This window comes from Xyrauchen texanus, chromosome 24 (genome assembly GCF_025860055.1).
Source record: "Xyrauchen texanus isolate HMW12.3.18 chromosome 24, RBS_HiC_50CHRs, whole genome shotgun sequence".
NCBI classification, from domain to species: Eukaryota; Metazoa; Chordata; class Actinopteri; order Cypriniformes; family Catostomidae; genus Xyrauchen; species Xyrauchen texanus.
In genome coordinates, this window is record NC_068299.1 from 13,155,680 (window position 1) to 13,174,347 (window position 18,668).

General features: G+C 37.8%; 2 protein-coding genes across 3 annotated transcripts; one reads left to right on the plus strand and one right to left on the minus strand.

Annotated features, from left to right (window-relative positions):
* Positions 1-108: 108 nt before the first annotated feature.
* Positions 109-3,505, minus strand: LOC127618295 (complex I intermediate-associated protein 30, mitochondrial-like). The gene is made up of 5 exons (XM_052090673.1): positions 3,166-3,505; positions 1,204-1,754; positions 621-806; positions 412-486; positions 109-261 (listed from the first exon to the last, which is right to left on the minus strand). Exons 2-5 carry the CDS (start codon positions 1,711-1,713, stop codon positions 121-123), a joined length of 912 nt encoding a protein of 303 aa, XP_051946633.1. The 5' UTR covers positions 1,714-1,754; positions 3,166-3,505; the 3' UTR covers positions 109-120.
* Positions 3,506-3,576: 71 nt separating this feature from the next.
* On the plus strand, positions 3,577-17,417 carry LOC127618273 (RNA polymerase-associated protein RTF1 homolog). 2 transcript variants are annotated; one of them, XM_052090647.1, is made up of 18 exons: positions 3,577-3,708; positions 6,041-6,151; positions 6,298-6,448; positions 9,030-9,234; positions 9,901-10,018; positions 10,110-10,221; positions 10,306-10,456; positions 10,605-10,782; positions 10,887-10,969; positions 11,060-11,147; positions 11,410-11,517; positions 12,091-12,168; positions 12,273-12,394; positions 14,701-14,758; positions 14,867-14,944; positions 15,245-15,343; positions 15,430-15,544; positions 16,379-17,417. In XM_052090647.1, the coding sequence occupies exons 1-18, from the start codon at positions 3,625-3,627 to the stop codon at positions 16,483-16,485; spliced, it is 2,046 nt and encodes a 681-aa protein (XP_051946607.1). In that variant the 5' UTR covers positions 3,577-3,624; the 3' UTR covers positions 16,486-17,417. The 2 variants fall into 2 exon arrangements, with proteins under 2 accessions (XP_051946607.1, XP_051946608.1); XM_052090648.1 differs by lacking the exon at positions 14,701-14,758.
* The last annotated feature ends 1,251 nt before the right edge of the window (positions 17,418-18,668 follow it).

The window sequence follows — 18,668 nt, forward strand, 5'->3', positions numbered from 1 at the left end:
TATGTGACTATTTTGTGTGTGTGAGTGAATGGGTCTCTGTCCATGTTTAAATGTTAGTATAAAATAAAGCAGTAGATTTGTCCTTTCCCATCTGTGTTTCCAGAGTCTAGTTTAGTCCAGTCAGACTTCTGGGTTTCTCTTGTAAAGCTCATATGCAAACTCTTCTGTGTGGGCACGATCGTTATAAAGCGCGATGAAGTCAATCTCTAGCTGAAATGGGCCGTCTGCTTTGTCCCCCAACGTAAAACCAATACTCTTAACCTAAAAAATGCACAAATTTTGATTTAATACTTTGAGGAACATTATAACTAATTATGTCCACAATGCTCACATAAAAATCAGCATAGAAATCAGGTCAAAGACATTAGACATTCATCAATGAATGAAAATCAAAAAGAAAATCGTGCAGACCTTGTCTAACCAGAGGGCATGCTGATCATCTTGTATTCTTCCCCGACTGGAAAGGAAAAACTTGGAGAATGGAATCTGTCAAATAAATGGTTTTACAGATAAGATATTTGAACCTGCTGAAACAACCTCATATTGAGGCTGTTTCACATTCCGATGAACTGCAAAAGTATGTTACAGATCATAAAGGATGCAAATGTTTTAAGACATGCCTTGACATCCTGCCAGAAAGGTCCACCTCTGGTGTACAGAAAATAACTGTAAATGTCATCTCTCTGATGAGAAAAGTAGGTCTCAGCTGAAATGTTTACCATCCATGGTCTCCCATCTCCACGGATACGCATGTGTAAAGTGTTGAAATTTGACCAGTCACAGTGCATTTTTCTGTCAAATGATGCCTGTAACAGAAAGAAACATTTCAGTGGTCCTCTCTACTGCTTATGTAAATGTATGCAAATAACAGCTCCTCTAGTCTAGAGCTGTGCTTTTCAATTCTGCTCACTTGATATACCATTCTCTATGGAAAATCACAATTCTTATATTAAAGTGTTCCTATGTACATTACAAACTGAAAACATTTATGGATCCCAGGTTCTGTGTTAATCCTGTCCAAATGCCTGCTTTTCATGTCTTTTTTGTTGTTGTTTCAAATCAAAGGGAGCTTATTATGAAAAGAAAATGTAATTCAAAACATTTTAACTGCCTTGCCACTCTCCCATTATATTCCTAAATCTGCTCTTTATACCAGCAGCACATTAGACTGGAGGCTATCATAACAGGAATCTCTACACTGACCAGCAGTTGTTTGGAGCGCAGAGTGCAGTATCCACTGTATCGAGTCTCTCCATCACGGGGAGGCGTGGAGCACAATGTCCCATATAGCAAACAAGTGGAATCGTTTTTGCTCAATTTAAGATATGCCACGCTGCAGCCCCCAATCTCCTGATCAGATGACACGATCCACTGATTTAGACTCTCGGGTCCACGGAACTCCCACTGGACCCGGGTTTGCTCCAGAATATGCTCTATTAATGGCTTTCCCTTTGGCCCAGTCCAGCGCTGGACAAATTCATCATGTAACAGCCAAAACTGCTTCTTAATACCATCCACGCCTTTAGAGAAATCAAAGCGTATTTTTTGCCAGGGCCAGCGGGTGTCCAATGGCTGGCCTGGTCTGCGGTAATCTCGTTCATAGACACTCCTGGTGTTCAGTATAGAGCAGGTGAGGATGGGTGGAAATGACTGTCTGTTAATGACATTATGAACTCCAAACAGAGTTTTGAATGTTGTTCTTGGTACAGCCATTTGAGTTCCTCTTGTGATCAGTTCAGAAATCCACTGGTGAGCTGGTAAAAAAAAATCATATAAAAAAATCTCTTGAGATTATTATATATATATTAAGGTCAGTGACATGATGCTCATTGTTTTGTCCAGATCTATTAAGTTATTCAAAAATACACAAATCAATTAATCTCTTCTGTGATGAACATGTTTTTTTAATTACTGAGTTTAAAGTCATTTTGATGTTGTTGTTTTTTCCTGGGGCTTAAAGTAAAAAAAAAGGAAATGTGATGTAACTAGAAAAATAAATAAATAAAAGTCTAATTTAAAGCATATATTAAATTTACATTTATGCATTTGGCAGATGCTTTTTATCCAGAGACTTACAAATGATAAATTCTTCTTAGTAGTAATATATATATATATATGTGTGTGTGTGTGTGTTATTGATATTTGAAAAACTTTTGTCCAAACAGAAAGGACTACTTTAGACTCTCAAGATACGAGATATTTTTACATTTTTATGAAAAGGCACATTTTGTTCAGCTCAGATATATTAACTTGAAAACGATGTGTGCAGACCTTTTTGAAATGAATGACTAAGTTGTGTACACATGTTTTAGAGGTGCATAAAAGTAATCCATATGAATCCAGTGGTTTAATCCATGTTTCAGAAATGATATGATAGGTGTCATTGAGAAACATCAATATTAAAGTGCTTTATTTTCTATAAATCTCCATTTTCACATCTTTTGTTTTTGACAATGCACATTATTTAGAGCAGATCTCCACCTACTGGCAGTGAGCAGAATTCATAGTAAAAAAGGACTTAAATATTAATGCTTTCAAACCCACAACTATCATATCGCTTCAGAAGACATGAATTTAACCACGGGAGTTGTATGCATTACTTTTATTCCTCCATTGTTGTTTTTTTTTTTTTTCAAAGTTCTGACCACAATTGCATTAAAGTACGGCCCAACAGAGCTGTGTTCTGCTGGAGAGACACACAACTGGGATGGCATGAGGGTGAGTAAATTATGAGAAAATTTGCATTTTTGGGTGATCCCTTTAAATCACTTTCTTCATGCAAAAAATGCTAGAAATATTTTTTATGTATGAAACCAAAACGGACACGAATATTACAAATCTACGAACTTTACCCGTGTGTTTTAAACTAGATTTTATAAAAGACTTATGATTTTAGCCTCCTTGGTTAACTTTATTTGTCAATGACCCATTAACAATTATTATACAACATATTCCTTCACTAATTCAAATGAAAATGTCAGCAACCTAAGTGTACCACAGCAATACAATTAAACATTTAAAAAGCAACTGATTACACGTTACTGTAATGAAAAATAAAAATAAACATCAACTGACTTTATATGACTTTCACGAGTCATATACAAGTGGAGTTACAAGCGTAACTGTGTGATTAAAGGTATTAAGGACAGATGGATGGTAACTCACATTTAAGATACAAACACCGAGGGTCATCACACTGGTCGTATTATAAACACGTCAAAGTACGTTAGTCTTACAAAGCAATTATTTGTGACCCTCAATTATTGAGAGGCCACATGCGGCATTACGGTGCGTCATATATTTTTCCTTATAGAAACGAGCAGTCGCCGTGGTTAAGTTCCTACCGACAACAGAAATCTCTCACAGTTTCCAGCACGCACTACACTAACAAAATAAATAACATTATATTTTCAGATAATCGGCAGGTGAATATTCCAAATAATAACTTGATTATTTGAAGAACGTGTTTCCCCTTGCAAGCGCCACTGTTGTTTTCCAAAGTGAAGTGTGCAGCTATAGCGCCTTCGTGTGGTGGAGTGCGGCGTTGCTGTTCTTACTCTCTCTCACGCACACAAACACACACTCACACACACAAACACACACAGGGGAGCCAGGCAGCTAAAGATGGTGAATGTAAAGAAACGGAAAGGTCGGGTCGTGATTGACTCCGACTCGGAGGATAGTGCTAGCGACGATAATTTGGATCAGGTAGGAAAATAATTTATGTGAATCCGATCCCAAAAGGTGTCATAATGGAATGTGTGTTTTGAATTCCCATGCTAAGTGATGTGGGAGAGCTAGCTAGTTAGCAGGGGCCTGTGTGGTCACGTCACGTTGGTTTTGGGACCATTCCACATGAAAAATGTTTATATTTTATGTGTTTTTTGTTGTCACGGGCATTTCAGGTTTACTAAAGTGCCCCGGTGAGTTTAGATCATTTTCTGTTTAATGACGTCAGATTGCCGCGGCTAAAGTTCTATTTCGGTTGTTGCTGTAGAAATAATACGAGAACCTAGAGCGGACAGGCGCTTCGGAAACGCCGCTCTTCAGCCGGCCTAGAGAGTGGAATTCTGATTGGGTCGTTGCAAGTCACGTGATAAATGCGAACAAATATTTTGGAGACGCAATAAAGTGTACTGTTTTATCGAGCTTTTCTCAGCATAAATTATAATTGCCTTGATATTGGCTTCTGTTTATAGCTATACGTCTATTTTTAAGATAAATATATTATGCTTATTGCGTTGTTACATTGTTCACAAATGCATGCTTAAATTTGTAATTTATAATATTATGAAGACAGCATACTTTTTTGTATTCTAAAAACAAAAGGAAGTCAATTTCAATCGCTGGTATTGGTAAAAATGTTTTTATATATAAATGTATATTGTTTGGGCCATTGGGCGCCCCTATTGGTGGTTAGTTCTTTATACCGCGGCTTCTAACAAATTGTAACTTCTAGTTGTTTTCACTTCGTTGGTGTTGACAAATTACAGCTAGTGCTAGACAACTAACATCCAAGCAGGACACAACACAAACATTCACAGCAGTGTGAATACTGACAGCAATACAACTGCTCCATTTCTGTTGTCTCTTGTTTTGAATGAGTCCAATTAAGAATGTGGATAAAGTTTAAAAGCAAAAAATTATATTAAAATAGAATAAAGTAAACATTCACACACTGAAACCCATGTCACAGTATGGCTTGGCAATTTTTGTATACCTCAGTGTGGTTTGGCATCTGTCTGTGCTGTGAGATGAACAGAAACTGTTTAATCGGATAGTGGATGTCCGAGCATTGAGACCGTTGAGTTAAAGCTATGCCAAATCCCTCTGTGTTATGGGCTAATTTTATCCTATAGTACTAGAACACAAGCGGCCACCCTGACAGACACATGGACACAGTTATACTGGTTAAATTAAAATGATTGACTGTTGAGAGAAAATAAAATCTGTTTTTGTGACTGCAAGTGTCTTAGGTTCTTAATATTAATAACAACAAAATTATTAGTGTTTATGCTGCCACTTTGTCTCTGCAGGAAGAGCTTTGAGTTTGAGTATCTCAAACTCATAAGTATTGAGTATTTGAGTATCAATATTAGTTAGAGGCCTTGTGAATCACAATTTATGAGGTATTACGGTTTATGATGCATTTTTATTTTATTTTTACTAGACACTCAAAGAAATAACTCTTTGATTGAACTTGATACAGTCATGAAAAGTAGTTCCACATAAATGGTTCTTAAATTAAAATAACCATGTAATTTCAACATAAGTACTATAAGGAGAGGGAACCTAACTAAATCAAGTAAACTCAACAAAATGTCATGTAAAAAATAATTCTAATTATAGTCTTTTAGTGACATGCTAACTAGTGACATGAAATGCTAGCATGCTAAATACATGCCGGTGGGAAGCATTATTGAGTGCAACTTTGTCACTATGCTATGGTTTGCACAACAATAGCTCAATGGATAAAGCAATATATAGAATACTCAAAATGTATTTGTCCTTAACCTAGGTTCAAACTCCACTCTTCACCATGATTGTAACACCACAAACTACAATATAACAGATTCTGAATCTCAACACAACAAAACATTAGACACAAACAAGTCTCCCCCCTTTATATTCATTTTGCGACAATAAACAAAAATAACCCTTAATTTGAACATTTACGCACGTACAAGCAAAGCATGCTGGGCACTAGAAATCCTCTGCACAGTTTCGGTTAACTATACATGTTGTCCCAACACACATGGATTAAGTAAAGCTGACAAGACACTTTTTAAAAATGGAATCAACTCCGTTAATTTAAGTTCCCTTGGTTACATGAACATTTTGAGTAATATGAACATGGAAGGATTGAGTAAAACTGATGAGAGTGAAAGTTCTTTTTTTTAATGTGCAGTATATAGGCTAATGGGATACGTCATTTATTAGAGTGTACACTTTGAATTCATATTTGATAATGACATGCACAGTAACCTGTGTAAATAGCATAATTGTTAGTCTAATCTTCACCTGTGCTCATTGCCTCCAGGAGCTGCTGTCTCTTGCAAAGAGAAAGCGTGTGGATTCTGATGAACAGGAAGAGCCTGTTAGTAAACCTGCTGCCTCCACAGACTCTGAGACATCAGACAGTGATGATGAGGTATGCAGCTCTTTTCATTATTGCAAGTTAGTCCTGACTTTTAAAACACTGGGTATTGAAATATATACTCGTGAAATTAGCTTGAACCATCTTCAAACTTGTTGTTGAATTAAAAATCATCTGGATGTGTTCTTTTGATTTGTTAGTGGACTGTTGGAGGTACTAAAACCAAAAAGAAGGGGAAGCCAAGCAAAGGGCTGGAGAAGAAGAACACAGTGAAGAAAAAAAAGGGCAAGGCTGCTTTTTCCGGCAGCTCAAATGGAGACAGTTCAGCAGAGAGTTCAGCTCCAGAGGAGGGTAAGGCAGCTGTCTTAGTTAATTCCGGTCTCTTTTTTTTTTTAGTTTCTGTGGTTTTTAAACCTGGACTTTTCACACAGGCCAGCATTGTGCTTACAAGCTGGAAATTCGGCAACCACCTCATGATATAATTCACGGATATATATCACAATTCAGTAAATCATGATATCATAGTTGTATTGTGAATTAAATTGTGCTAAGCCACAGATAAAGTGTCTACAAGAGAGTGTGAATCTGGGACATCATTTTCAATGTCTCTTGCGTAATAGTTTTTTTTCTTCACTTTTGTCCAGTGTTTTTGTTTAGTACTTGTCCAGATTAATAGAAGCAGCACTGACCACAATGAGATGGTTTTTATTCATTAATTAAACTGTAGTAAATAATATAAATGCAAATATAAATAAAAAAAAAGCAATACTATCTAAAGTGTTGATGCAATATTTTGAGAAAAATAATGGTGGTATATACATAAAGTCAGAAGTTTACATACTTTTAGGTTGAAGTCATTAAAACAAGTTTTTTAACCACTTCACAGATTTCATATTAGCAAGCTATAGTTTTGGCAAGTAGTTTAGGATATCTACTTTGTGCAAGATACAAGTAATTTTTCCAACAATTGTTTACAGACAGATTGTTTAACTTTTAATGGATTATATCACTATTCCAGTGGGTCAGAAATTTACATACACTAAGTTGACTGTGCCTTTAAGCAGCTTGGAAAATCCAGAAAATTATATCAAGTCTTTAGGCAAATAGCCAAGGCTAATTGGAGTCAATTGGGGGTGTACCTGTGGATGTATTTTAAGGCCTACCTTCAAACACAGTGCCTCTTTGCTTGATATCTTGGGAAAATCCAAATAAATACACCAAGGACTCATAATTGTGGACCTCCACAAATCAGGTTCATCCTTGGGAGCAATTTCCAAATGCCTGAAGGTACCACGTTCATCTTTACAAACAATAGTACGCAAGTATAAACGCCATGGGACCACGCAGCCATCATACTGTGTTCAGTATCCTAGAGATTAATGTAGTTTGGTGTGAAAAATGCGAATCAATCCCAGAACAACAACAAAGGACCTTGTGAGGATGCTGGAGGAAACGGGTAGACAAGTATCTATATCCACTGTAAAACGAGTCCTATATCGACATAACCTGAAAGGCCGCTCAGCAAGGAAGAAGCCACTGCTTCAAAACCGCCATAAAAAAGCCAGATTACAGTTTGCAAGTGAACATGGGAGACAAAGATCTTACTATTTGGAAATGTCCTCTGGTCTGATGAAACAAAAATGTAATTATTTGGCCATAATGACCATCAAAAAAAGAACGCCATCCCAACCGTGAAGCATGGGGGTGGCAGTATCATGTTGTGGGGGTGCTTTGCTGCAGGAGGGACTGGTGCACTTCACAAAATAGATTGCATCATGAGGAAGGAAGATTATGTGGATATATTGAAGCAACATCTCAAGACATCAGCCAGGGTTTTCCAAATGGACAATGACCCAAGCATGCCAAGTTGTGGCAAAATGGCTTAAGGACAACAAAGTCAAGGTATTGGAGTGGTCATCACAAAGTCCTGACCTCAATCCAAAAGAAAATTTGTGGGCAGAACTGAAAAAGGATGTACAAGTAAGGAGGCCCACATACCTGACTCCGTTAAACCAGTTCTGTCTGGAGGAATGGGCCAAAATTCCAGCAACTTATTGTGAGAAGCTTGTGGAAGGCTACCCAAAATGTTTGACCTGAGTTAAACCATTTAAAGGCAATGCTACCAAATACTAACAAAGTGTATGTAAACTTCTAACCCACTGGGAATTTGATGAAAGAAATAAAAGCAGAAAATATGTCATTCTCTCTACTATTTTTCTGACGTTTCACATTCTTAAAAATAAAGTAGTGATCCTAACTGACCAAAGACAGTTTAAATGCATTTGGCTAAGGTGTATGTAAACTTTTGACTTCATCTGTGGTGGTATCTCAATCTGCTCCCTAGTACGGTAGTCAGGGCACTTATCAGGGAGTCGGCCATTTCATCTCAAAATCGTTCAACTACAATGAAATGTTCGCTCCCAAAAAATTCCCAGAATTCATCCATAATGTTACTTAATGTGAAACAATCTTTTAAACAGAGTTGTTAGAAAGATTTCAAATACACTTTTATAATTTATATTTCATAATAACACTGTACATTTTAATATCCATCTACACCTAAAGCACACAACAGTGTCATTTGTATAGTGAATTTCATTTATACAGCTGCGTTTAAAAGTGCGACCTCGTAATTGTGTCGCAGGTAATTGAGTCATAAGTGTCCCACTACTCAGTGGATCAGTACCCTTGCAGTGCCCAAATCATGTTCAAGTCACAATATACAGATTCACAACATATGGAGCTAGGGAGCTGATTGAGATGGACCCATGGATATATTCCATCGGCACAGGCCAAGTTTACAGTATACACACACAGTTTTTCTTCCTCTTGTTTTTTTCATTTCAACATTTAAACTGGACTAATAAACAATAGATGAAATGAATACAAATTAATAATTTAAACTTTTCCTCCCTCCTTTACGATTCCTAAGGTGAGGTGTCGGACTCTGAAAGTAACAGCTCATCCTCCAGCTCTGATTCTGACTCGTCGTCAGAGGATGAGGTTTTCCGGGATGGATACGGAGATGATCTGATGGGAGACGAGGAGGACAGAGCCCGTTTGGAGCAGATGACAGAGAAAGAAAGAGAACAGGAGCTCTTCAACCGTATAGAGAAGAGAGAAGTCCTAAAGAGGAGGTGAGAGGGGTTTCTGATTTTGAATCTGGCTTTGAATGACAGCATAATTGAAGTTCCAGTTATTTGAAATTATTGTAATCCTTCAGAAATGTGTTGGGGGTGCTAGACATTGCTTCAATCAGCATTATAAGAAAGGACCATACTGTACACATGTGCAGTGATTTTCAGTATGAAACTGAAGCTTTCAGAGATCTTGTGAGGAAATACACTGATTCATTCTGCATCCTAGAACAGCACATACAGATGCCATGCAGTTTTTCTGCATTGTTTTCTCAAGATCACAACTTTTTTCTGTTGTGATATTGACATAACAACAGTTATCTCGACAAAACAAATTATCTTTCTCGAGATTTTACTTTTGGCAAAGAGACAGAAATGCAACAGTAGGAATGTATTGCCTCCAGATTTCAATATGATTTTATGTACTGTATAAAACACGACACCCTCAAATAGTGGCTCTACCATTGCATGATTTTTCATTGTAAGAAATTCTTTGTAGACAATGGTTCAGTGAACATTGCATGGGTTGATATTTGGGGTGTTTTTTAAAGGAAATAGATTTTCCTTAGCAAGAACACAAATTAGAGGGAGCATTGTGATAAATAATTTTTCAAGAAAAGATGTTCATTACTAAATGTCTCCATACAATGTTTTTGTCCAACTAAGGTTTGAAATAAAGCAAAAACTGAAGACGGCAAAGAAGAAGGAAAAGGAAGAGAAGAAGAAGAAGCAGGAAGAGGAGCAGGAGAGGAGAAAACTGTCTCAGGTCCCTGACACTCAGGTGGTGAGTAAACCCTCCAGCCAATAGGCCCATCCTTTAAAAGAAACACAAATATGCTCTTACACACATGTGGTTTTACTGTCTTTTCATGCAGGTGATGTCCCATAACAAAGAGAGACGGATCAAGAGAGATGAGAAGCTGGACAAGAAGTCACAGGCCATGGAAGAGCTGAAAGCAGAAAGAGAGAAGAGGAAAAACAGAACCGGTATGAAATTTCACTTCACAATCAAAAAGACAAAATTGGAAAATGTTACAAGCAATTGCTGATCTGTAACATGTGACCTTTCAGCTGAGCTCATAGCCAAAAGGCAGCCACTGAAGACAAGTGAGGTCTACTCAGACGATGAAGAGGAGGAGGAAGATGATGATGATGATGACGACAAGTCTTCAGTAAAGAGTGACCGCAGCTCAAGATCTTCTTCTTTTGATGAAGATGATGAGTAAGTATTAGCAGATATCATCGATCTCCTTGATTCTAAACATATTAATTACTGCCATTATGACAGCTGAAATTATGCAGTTAGATGCCAACTTTAGAGACCAGACTGTATTTTATATTGTGCTTGTTTTTATATTCTTGTGCTTCAGTAAAGAGGATGCTCCACCCAAGTCCCAGCCGGTGACGTTACCAGATGAGCTGAATCGGATCCGGTTGTCCCGGCACAAACTGGAGCGCTGGTGTCACATGCCGTTCTTTGCTAAAACCGTTACTGGATGTTTTGTTCGGATTGGCATTGGAAACAGCAGCAGCAAACCTGTTTATAGGGTCAGTGAAAAATTAAACTCTCTTTCTCTTGAAATTGTTAACACTCTTTACATTCTAAAATGGTAATTGATTTGTGAGTGCATTTATGAAATGAAATCCCTCAGGTGGCTGAAATCATTGACGTGGTGGAAACAGCAAAAATTTATCAGCTCGGGTCCACACGGACAAATAAAGGCCTTCAGCTCCGGTAAGCTTGCACAGGAAAAGAGATTTTCCGTTCATTCATCTCTTCTATTTGTGGTCTGTTACTTATGTGTTTTTATGTTTATGTTTGCAGACATGGAAACGACACACGAGTGTTCAGACTTGAGTTTGTGTCCAATCAAGAGTTTACTGAAAGCGAGTTTATGAAATGGAAAGAGGCGGTGAGATTGAAATGTGTATTTTGCGTTTAACCTAAAGCAAATAAAACCTAGTAATATGCACTGCTCGCTCTCTATTAACGAGTAAGCAAATATCAATTTATAATACCAACTAAGTTCATTTTATTGAGCAAAATTATATTATGGGCTGAATTTTTTTCCCCTGATTGTTGAAAGGTTTAGGTTTAATTTAGAACCACTGTCATACCGGAAAATTTTGGGATATGCATGTCTAGTAGTAACCTTGGTAACTGTTGCACCATAGATGATTTTAGCAGGAATGCAGCTTCCTGCTCTGGATGAGATCACCAAAAAAGAGCAGTCCATCAAGGAGGCAGTCAACTATAAATTCAACGACAAAGACATTGAGGATGTGAGTTCCACTGATGTCATTTCTTGATGTCCGTAATGCAACCAATTGTGATGTTTATCAGTTTTAATTCAGTATTAATAATGTGAGGTTTTGGGGAGCCTGGGTAGCTCAGCTAGTAAAGACGCTGACTACCACCCCTGGAGTCGCAAGTTAAAATCGAGGGTGTGCTGAGTGACTCTAGCTAGGTCTCCCAAGCAACCAAATTGTCCTGGTTGCTAGGGAGGGTAGAGTCACATGGGGTAACCTCCTCGTGGTTGCTATAATGTGGTTCTTGCTCTCAGTGGGGTGCGTGGTGTGTTGTGCGTGAATGCCCCGAGAATAGCGCGAAGTCTCCACACGCGTTATGACTCCGCGGTAACCATGTGATAAGATGCACGGATTGACGGTCTCAGACACGGAGGCAACTGAGATTTGTCCTCTGCCACCCAGATTGAGGTCACTACTTCACTACGAGTGGCACTATGAGTCACTATGCCACCACAAGGATTTATAGTGGAGTGGGCATTCCAAATTGTGGAGAAAATAAAATAATGTGAGGTTTTTTGATTTCCCTTTTATATTTGTTTATTTCAGATTGTCAAAGAGAAAGACAGATTCCGAAAGGCACCACCAAACTACGCCATGAAGAAAACACAACTTTTTAAGGAGAAGGTTGTAATCTTTTAGATATTGTCGAACACTTGGATTTGTCTGAATATGCCTGTTTATTTGCATACATGTTGTCTTGCGCTAATTTGTGTGACTTGTGTGTAAAGGCCATGGCTGAGGAGAGTGGTGATGGGGAGAAGGTGAAACTACTGCAGGATCAGTTGAATGAGCTGGAGGAGAGAGCAGAAGCACTTGACCGACAGAGAACCAAAAATATCTCTGCCATCAGGTCAGAAACACACAAATACATGAATACTTACATGAATGCACATCTTTGTGCACTTACAAAAATCATCTCATCTCTCCTTTAAATAATAATAAGTAGTTGATATTTTTTTGTATAGTGTGAATTAGGGCTGTGAATTTATAAAAGATTTTGACTATTTAATCGCACAGTTTTCTGTGATTATTTGTGATTAATTATGATACATTGTACATTAGAACAAACGTTAAAATATAATAGTCATATAATAACCCAAATGATCCCTCTGCCCCCCCAAGCATAAGCCAAGGAATTAATTTAAATTCCTTTCTTTTTTCTTCCCTAACTTTGGTCCGCATAATTTCCTTTTGTGATTTTAAACCTCAGTTTAAAAGAACTGTTATTCTACATTGACAATGCATCAATGATAAATAAGAGTTACCTAGTTTTCTTGTGGTTGTGACTGTATGGTACAGTGGCAGGTTTTTGTTCAGTGTATTAGAGACCTGGTTTAAATTCTTGTCCTTATACATTTTTTTTTTTTTGGTCAACTAACACAAACATAACTCGTAAATATGGTAATAAAGAGTGGAAAAGAGGAAGAGGTTGCCATTCTCGCCAGTAGCAGAAATGGCAATAAAAATACAAATGACTTTGTAAATACTACTCCCAACTCAGTTCACTTTCAGCATGTAGTGTATCTGTTATGCCCTGTGAGCTGTTCAGAATCGGAGCTAGAGATGTCCGATTCATTTGAAACATGTTTGAGTTGGTTCTTTTCAGTGACTTATTCGAATGGGTTTGCAAAGGGCCTGAAATGGTTCGTTTGTGGTTCAATCATACAGCTAACTGACTCACTGAATCATTTGGAATGGTTTCCTCAGTGATGGTGACGGGATGAGGTCGAATTTTTTCAGTACCTTCAAAAAACTGAAACCAACACTGCATCTTTTTGTTTGCCAGAGAAGAAGAAAGTCTTTATTAAACTCAATTGCTGCACGTGCAGCTTTTGAAGAACAGTACATGAAAAAGTAGCTTGATATTACCGTCTTGACATTACTTGTAACATGGTAGTACTGTGGTATTCTTTGTTGTACCTTGGAGTACAAAGAAAATATAATATATGAATATATACTGCACTATAATAATTAAGTAAGCTAATAATTCAGTACCAAAGTACTTATCAAAGTACCATGACATTACCATCCGATAACACCACATTGTAGACTACCTCTTTTTGAGCTGTTTTTGTTTTCAAATAAATTCACATAAAATGAAACTGCAGCTGATTTTATTTTTTGTTGTTTTGTATTTCATATTTAAATAATATGAAGTAGCTTATATTAGTAACTAGTCATGTAGCTTGTAGTGGATTTAGCTCTCTGTAGTAGCTTACAGCTTGTCAGTTTTGGGTTAGCTTTTCTTTTTCTTTTTCTTCTTTTTTTTTTCTGAAGTAGAATACTTGGTAACTTAGCTACATTTCTGAAGAGCTTGCTCAACACTGAATAGATCCTAGTAGGCCCTATTTTCTTTGATTGCAAAATCTAAAACATGACTGGTTAGTGTACCCTGAAGTGATGGGCTAAGACAGCCAGTTATTAGTTAAGGCGGGTGCACACACGATTTATAATAGTCCTTTACAATTGTTGCTTGTCAGACTGTACAATATGAACATGTTGATATCGCCACGGCACACTGTGCAACGTTATGTCAGACTGCACAATATACATAGTAGCCGACTGTGGTCCCGATCAGTGAATGTGACTCACATTACGGGAGTGTTGCGGAATAGAAGCGAAACTTTGAAATTTACCCACCATGGAGGAGCATTTTTTCATCGCAAAGGCTATTAATCGGCCGTCTGTGAGCATGTCACACTGAACATTGTAAGATTGCCGATTTTGCCCTGCGATGAGAAATCCTTTAGGATTCCTGAAATTTGTCTCAGACGGCAGAATCGTGGCCAAAATCGTACAGTGTGCACCCGCCTTTAGTTAGACAAGACCGTTATACTTTACATTTTAATTGTCATGATTATGTATGGTTTCATTTCAGAGTGCCCCCTCTTTTTATGTCTCTGCCCCCCTATTCTTAACAGTCTTAGTCTTAAATTTCCAAGGCCTAGTGAACATATTCTGGTTATGTTCATCTCCAAATTATTTTGTCGGCTAAAAATTGCTCTTTGTGAGTGCAATCTCTATTTAAAAAAAATATATATATAAATATTTTTTTTATCCTTATCCAGTAATCTGAAACAATAAAAAAAATTAAGGAAATTTCCTTGGTCAAAAGGAGTCAGAACCCAGAATACGGGTTTTTTTTTTTCTCCCCAGTTATATCAACCAGAGAAATCGGAGTTGGAACATTGTGGAATCTGAGAAGGCTCTGGTGGTAGGTGTTTCTTGTTAGGCTTTTTTTGAGCTGTTCGTCTCTTTAAGGATTTTACACATGAAAAATCTTAAACATTCTGGAATCTGAAATGTTTTGTTTGTCTATCAGGCTGAGGGACAGAACGCCAAGAACCAGCAGATGGATCCATTCACCAGAAGGCAATGTAAACCGACCATGGTGTCCAATGTAAGGCTAGCTTCTACTCCATAACTTCAAACACACACATATCCTCTCTTCCTAAAATTTGGATAAGTTAGCGGTAGACTGCGAGGCAGCTCAGTACGTTTTTGGACACAGCTATAGTAACTTCACATGCTCACACATCCACACTTGTACATAGTTTGCCTGTCTTCGTTCCTCACAAATGGACAACTTATCTTGTAAGGCCTCAGTTGACAATCCTTCAGTCAATGCTGCTTCGCTCCTACACTCATTAGCCTTTCTTTTTTGTTTCTTAAAAAACAGCATTCTCTCTTTCTTTCTCAGGCAAGAGATCCCTCAGTCCACGCCGCTATTCTGGCTCATCTTAACCAGAAATATGGTTCAGGCTCAGGCCAAGACAACAGCCAGCTGGCTAACATACAGGTAACAAAGACACAAACAAGCCCAAAGCAAGCAACACAAGCCTGCTCTGACCCAGAATTCACCTGTTTAAACTGTTTATTGTGCAGGGCCCGGCTAGCCAGAAAGACAAAGATGTTTCCAAGCAAACCAGCGACCTCTCTGAGGACCTTTTCAAAGTACACGACTTTGATGTCAAAATTGACTTACAGGTTCCTAATGCTGGTAAGTGTTCCTCAAATTTGGAGAGGACATCAATTTAGAGAAGTGGTAGTGCCTGATGGTCTGTGATCAAGTGCAATAATAAATCATAAACCTTTTGTTTGCAGAGGTTTAGGCTGTGCCAAGCTTTCGGGTCTATAAATTGTGTTTGTATCAAACTTCAGGTTAAAGCACTATGGAGTAGGAAAACAGAATTAAAGGGATAGTTTTCCCCAAAATGAAAATCCTCTCATCATTTACTCACCCGCATGCCATCCCAGATGCATATGACTTTCTTCTGCTGAATACAAAGATTTTAAGAAGAATATCTCAGGTCCATACAATGTGACAGTGTCAAAACTTTGAAGCTCAAAAAGCACAAAGGCAGGATAAAAGTAATCCAAACAACTCCAGTTGATAAATTCATGTCTTCAGAGGCAATATGATCGGTGTGGTTGAGAAACAGATCAATATTTAAGTCCTTTTTATTTATTTTTACTATATATCTCCTCTTTTTTTACAGCCCACCTAAGCACTCTTCTCTCAAAAGTTCTTGTTTGTTGTTTTTGGCGATTCACATTCTGTGTATATCGCCACCTACTGGGCAGGGAGGAGAATATATTGTACAAAAGGACTTAAATATTGATCTGTTTAATGCTTCTGAAGACATGGAATTAACCAATGGGTTAGCATGAGGGTGTGTATAGGATGAGAGAATTAAAATTGTTGGGTGAACTCTTCCTTTAAACAGTGCATGAATTAAATGGGTTTATGAATTTGATCCTCAAAGGAGGGTCTAATATTTGGTATATGACTCTGTAGGACTTGATTGGACTTTCCTTTCTATATCCTTCACAGAAGCAAAATCTTTGGCGGTGAGTTCGAACTCATTGCCTGTTAAAGATGGAGCACCACGCCGATCTCTCAACCTGGAGGACTACAAGAAGAGACGAGGACTCATCTGATCTCTGACTCTACCTGCATTTTTATTCTACCCTACGTGACCTGTGCTGGGGTTCTCAGGCTGTGGCCACCCCCTGTGTGTGTGAGTGTGTTTGGGTATATGTGGTAGTGTATGTGATACAGAGAAAGAATAAAGGTGTGTGTGTGTGTGCGCCTAAAGTGTGAGACTTTGAGAACTTGTATGATCGTTTCACCTGTATGTGAGATCATTATTCATGGATATTTCATAACTTTCAGGAATTTTCCTACAAAGGGTCGCATTTTGAGAGGTGAAAAGTTCACATTATTTACAGTGTGTGCTGAAATGAGAACAGAATTGAATTACCTCCTCTTCTCCCTTTCACAACGATGTATGCAGCACTCTCTCTCCCTTTCAGACCCTCACAGAAATTACCTTGTTTTTATCCAAACTTGTAAATGACTATCTCAAAGGACACTATTATAAAAAGACAACACACATCTTGGGGGGAGTTGTTATTAGTTTTGAATAATGTGATTCTGTCTGCCCCACTCCCTCGTCCTCAAAATGCTATGAATTTTTTTTTATATTTTTTTCTTGTTTTTTTATCCCCCCAACCAGTGTTTAATGGGTTGCTATGACAACCCTGCTTAACTCTGCTTGCTGGCTTAGAGCCAGAGGGGCTAACCAATCAGAGGGGGAGGCTGACAATGACATCACACTCCCTAAAGAATAACATTGTTTCATTTAAGACAATGATCAAATAAACATATCTGCCATGGACAAAAAACAATGAGATTTGATGTATCTTTTTTCTTCCACATCCCTCTGTCTCCTTCAGAGCTGATGTATGTGTTATTGATCATTAATTATTGATGATGTCTTATAGTCAGTTGGTTCTCGTATAGATGTGGCATGCCTTGTAAATAAGCGATCTCGAGTGAGTGCGGCTCAATAAAGGAGGAACTGTTTCATACCCCAAGTGTTTGTGTGTAATTACTTTTTTCAACCAGCTCTTGATTTGTGCTTTAAGTGTACATTCAGTAATTTATAGATGTTCAGTTACCAATATCGTCTTCGGATGGAACCGTGGAAGACAGAACACCATTGAAACGGGGCAGCCGCATGCAAATTGGATCGTATATCCAGGGGTGGAAAGAGTACTGAAAAATCATCCACAAGTTGAAGTACTGTTACTTCCCAAATAATTTAGTGTGAGTACAGTAAAAGTAGCTGACCTAAAAACTACTCAAGTAAGAGTTAAAAGAGTAGCTCGTGAGTATTGAGAAAATCAGTTTATGCGTAGAGTCTAAATTTCCCTTAATGCCGACAGCATTATCATTGTGCATAAAACGTGCAAACAATGCAAGGAATGCCAAAAAATGCTAAATAAGCAGGATCACATGGCACGTCATGTCCTGCACAATAGAGGAGGTAGAGCAGGCATGGGAAATGTTGTTTGGAACAGGGGCTACGTTTTGCTTAAAAAGGAATAATTCACCCAAAAATTATTCTCTCATAATTTACTCACCCTCATGCCATCCTGGATGTGTATGACCTTCTGCAGAACACAAATTAAGATTTTTAGAAGAATATCTCAGCTCTTTTGGTCCATACAATGAAGTGAATCAGTGCTAAAATACTGAAGCTCCACAAATCATAAGTCAGCATATAAGTAGTCTAATTCATGTGCCTCCAGTGGTTTAATCCATGTCTTTAGAAGTGATATGATAGATGTGGTGAGAAACATATCAATATTTAATTCCTTTTTTACTATTAATTCTCCTCCCTGCTCAGTCAATCTCCACTTTAAATTTCATATTGTTCTTCTTGTGTTTAGTGATTCATAATCTTCATGCATATCGCCACCTACTTGGCAGAGAGAAGAATTTCTATCAAAAATTTACTTAAATATTGATCTGTTTCTCACCCACACCTGTCAATTCTGCAGTCATGAATTAAACCACTGGAGTTGTATGTATTACTTTTATGCTGCTTTTATGTGCTTTTTGGAGTGGCAACATTTTGGCACCCCTTCACTTACATTGAATGGACCTACAGAGCTGAAATATTCTTCTAAAAACCTTAATTTGTGTTCTGAAGAAAGGAAGTCATAGACAGATGGCATGATGGTGAGTAAATAATAAGAGAATTTTCAATTTTGTGTGAAATATTTCTTTAAGTAGCACATGGGGGGCGGCATTGTCCTCCTTTTGAGATACCATG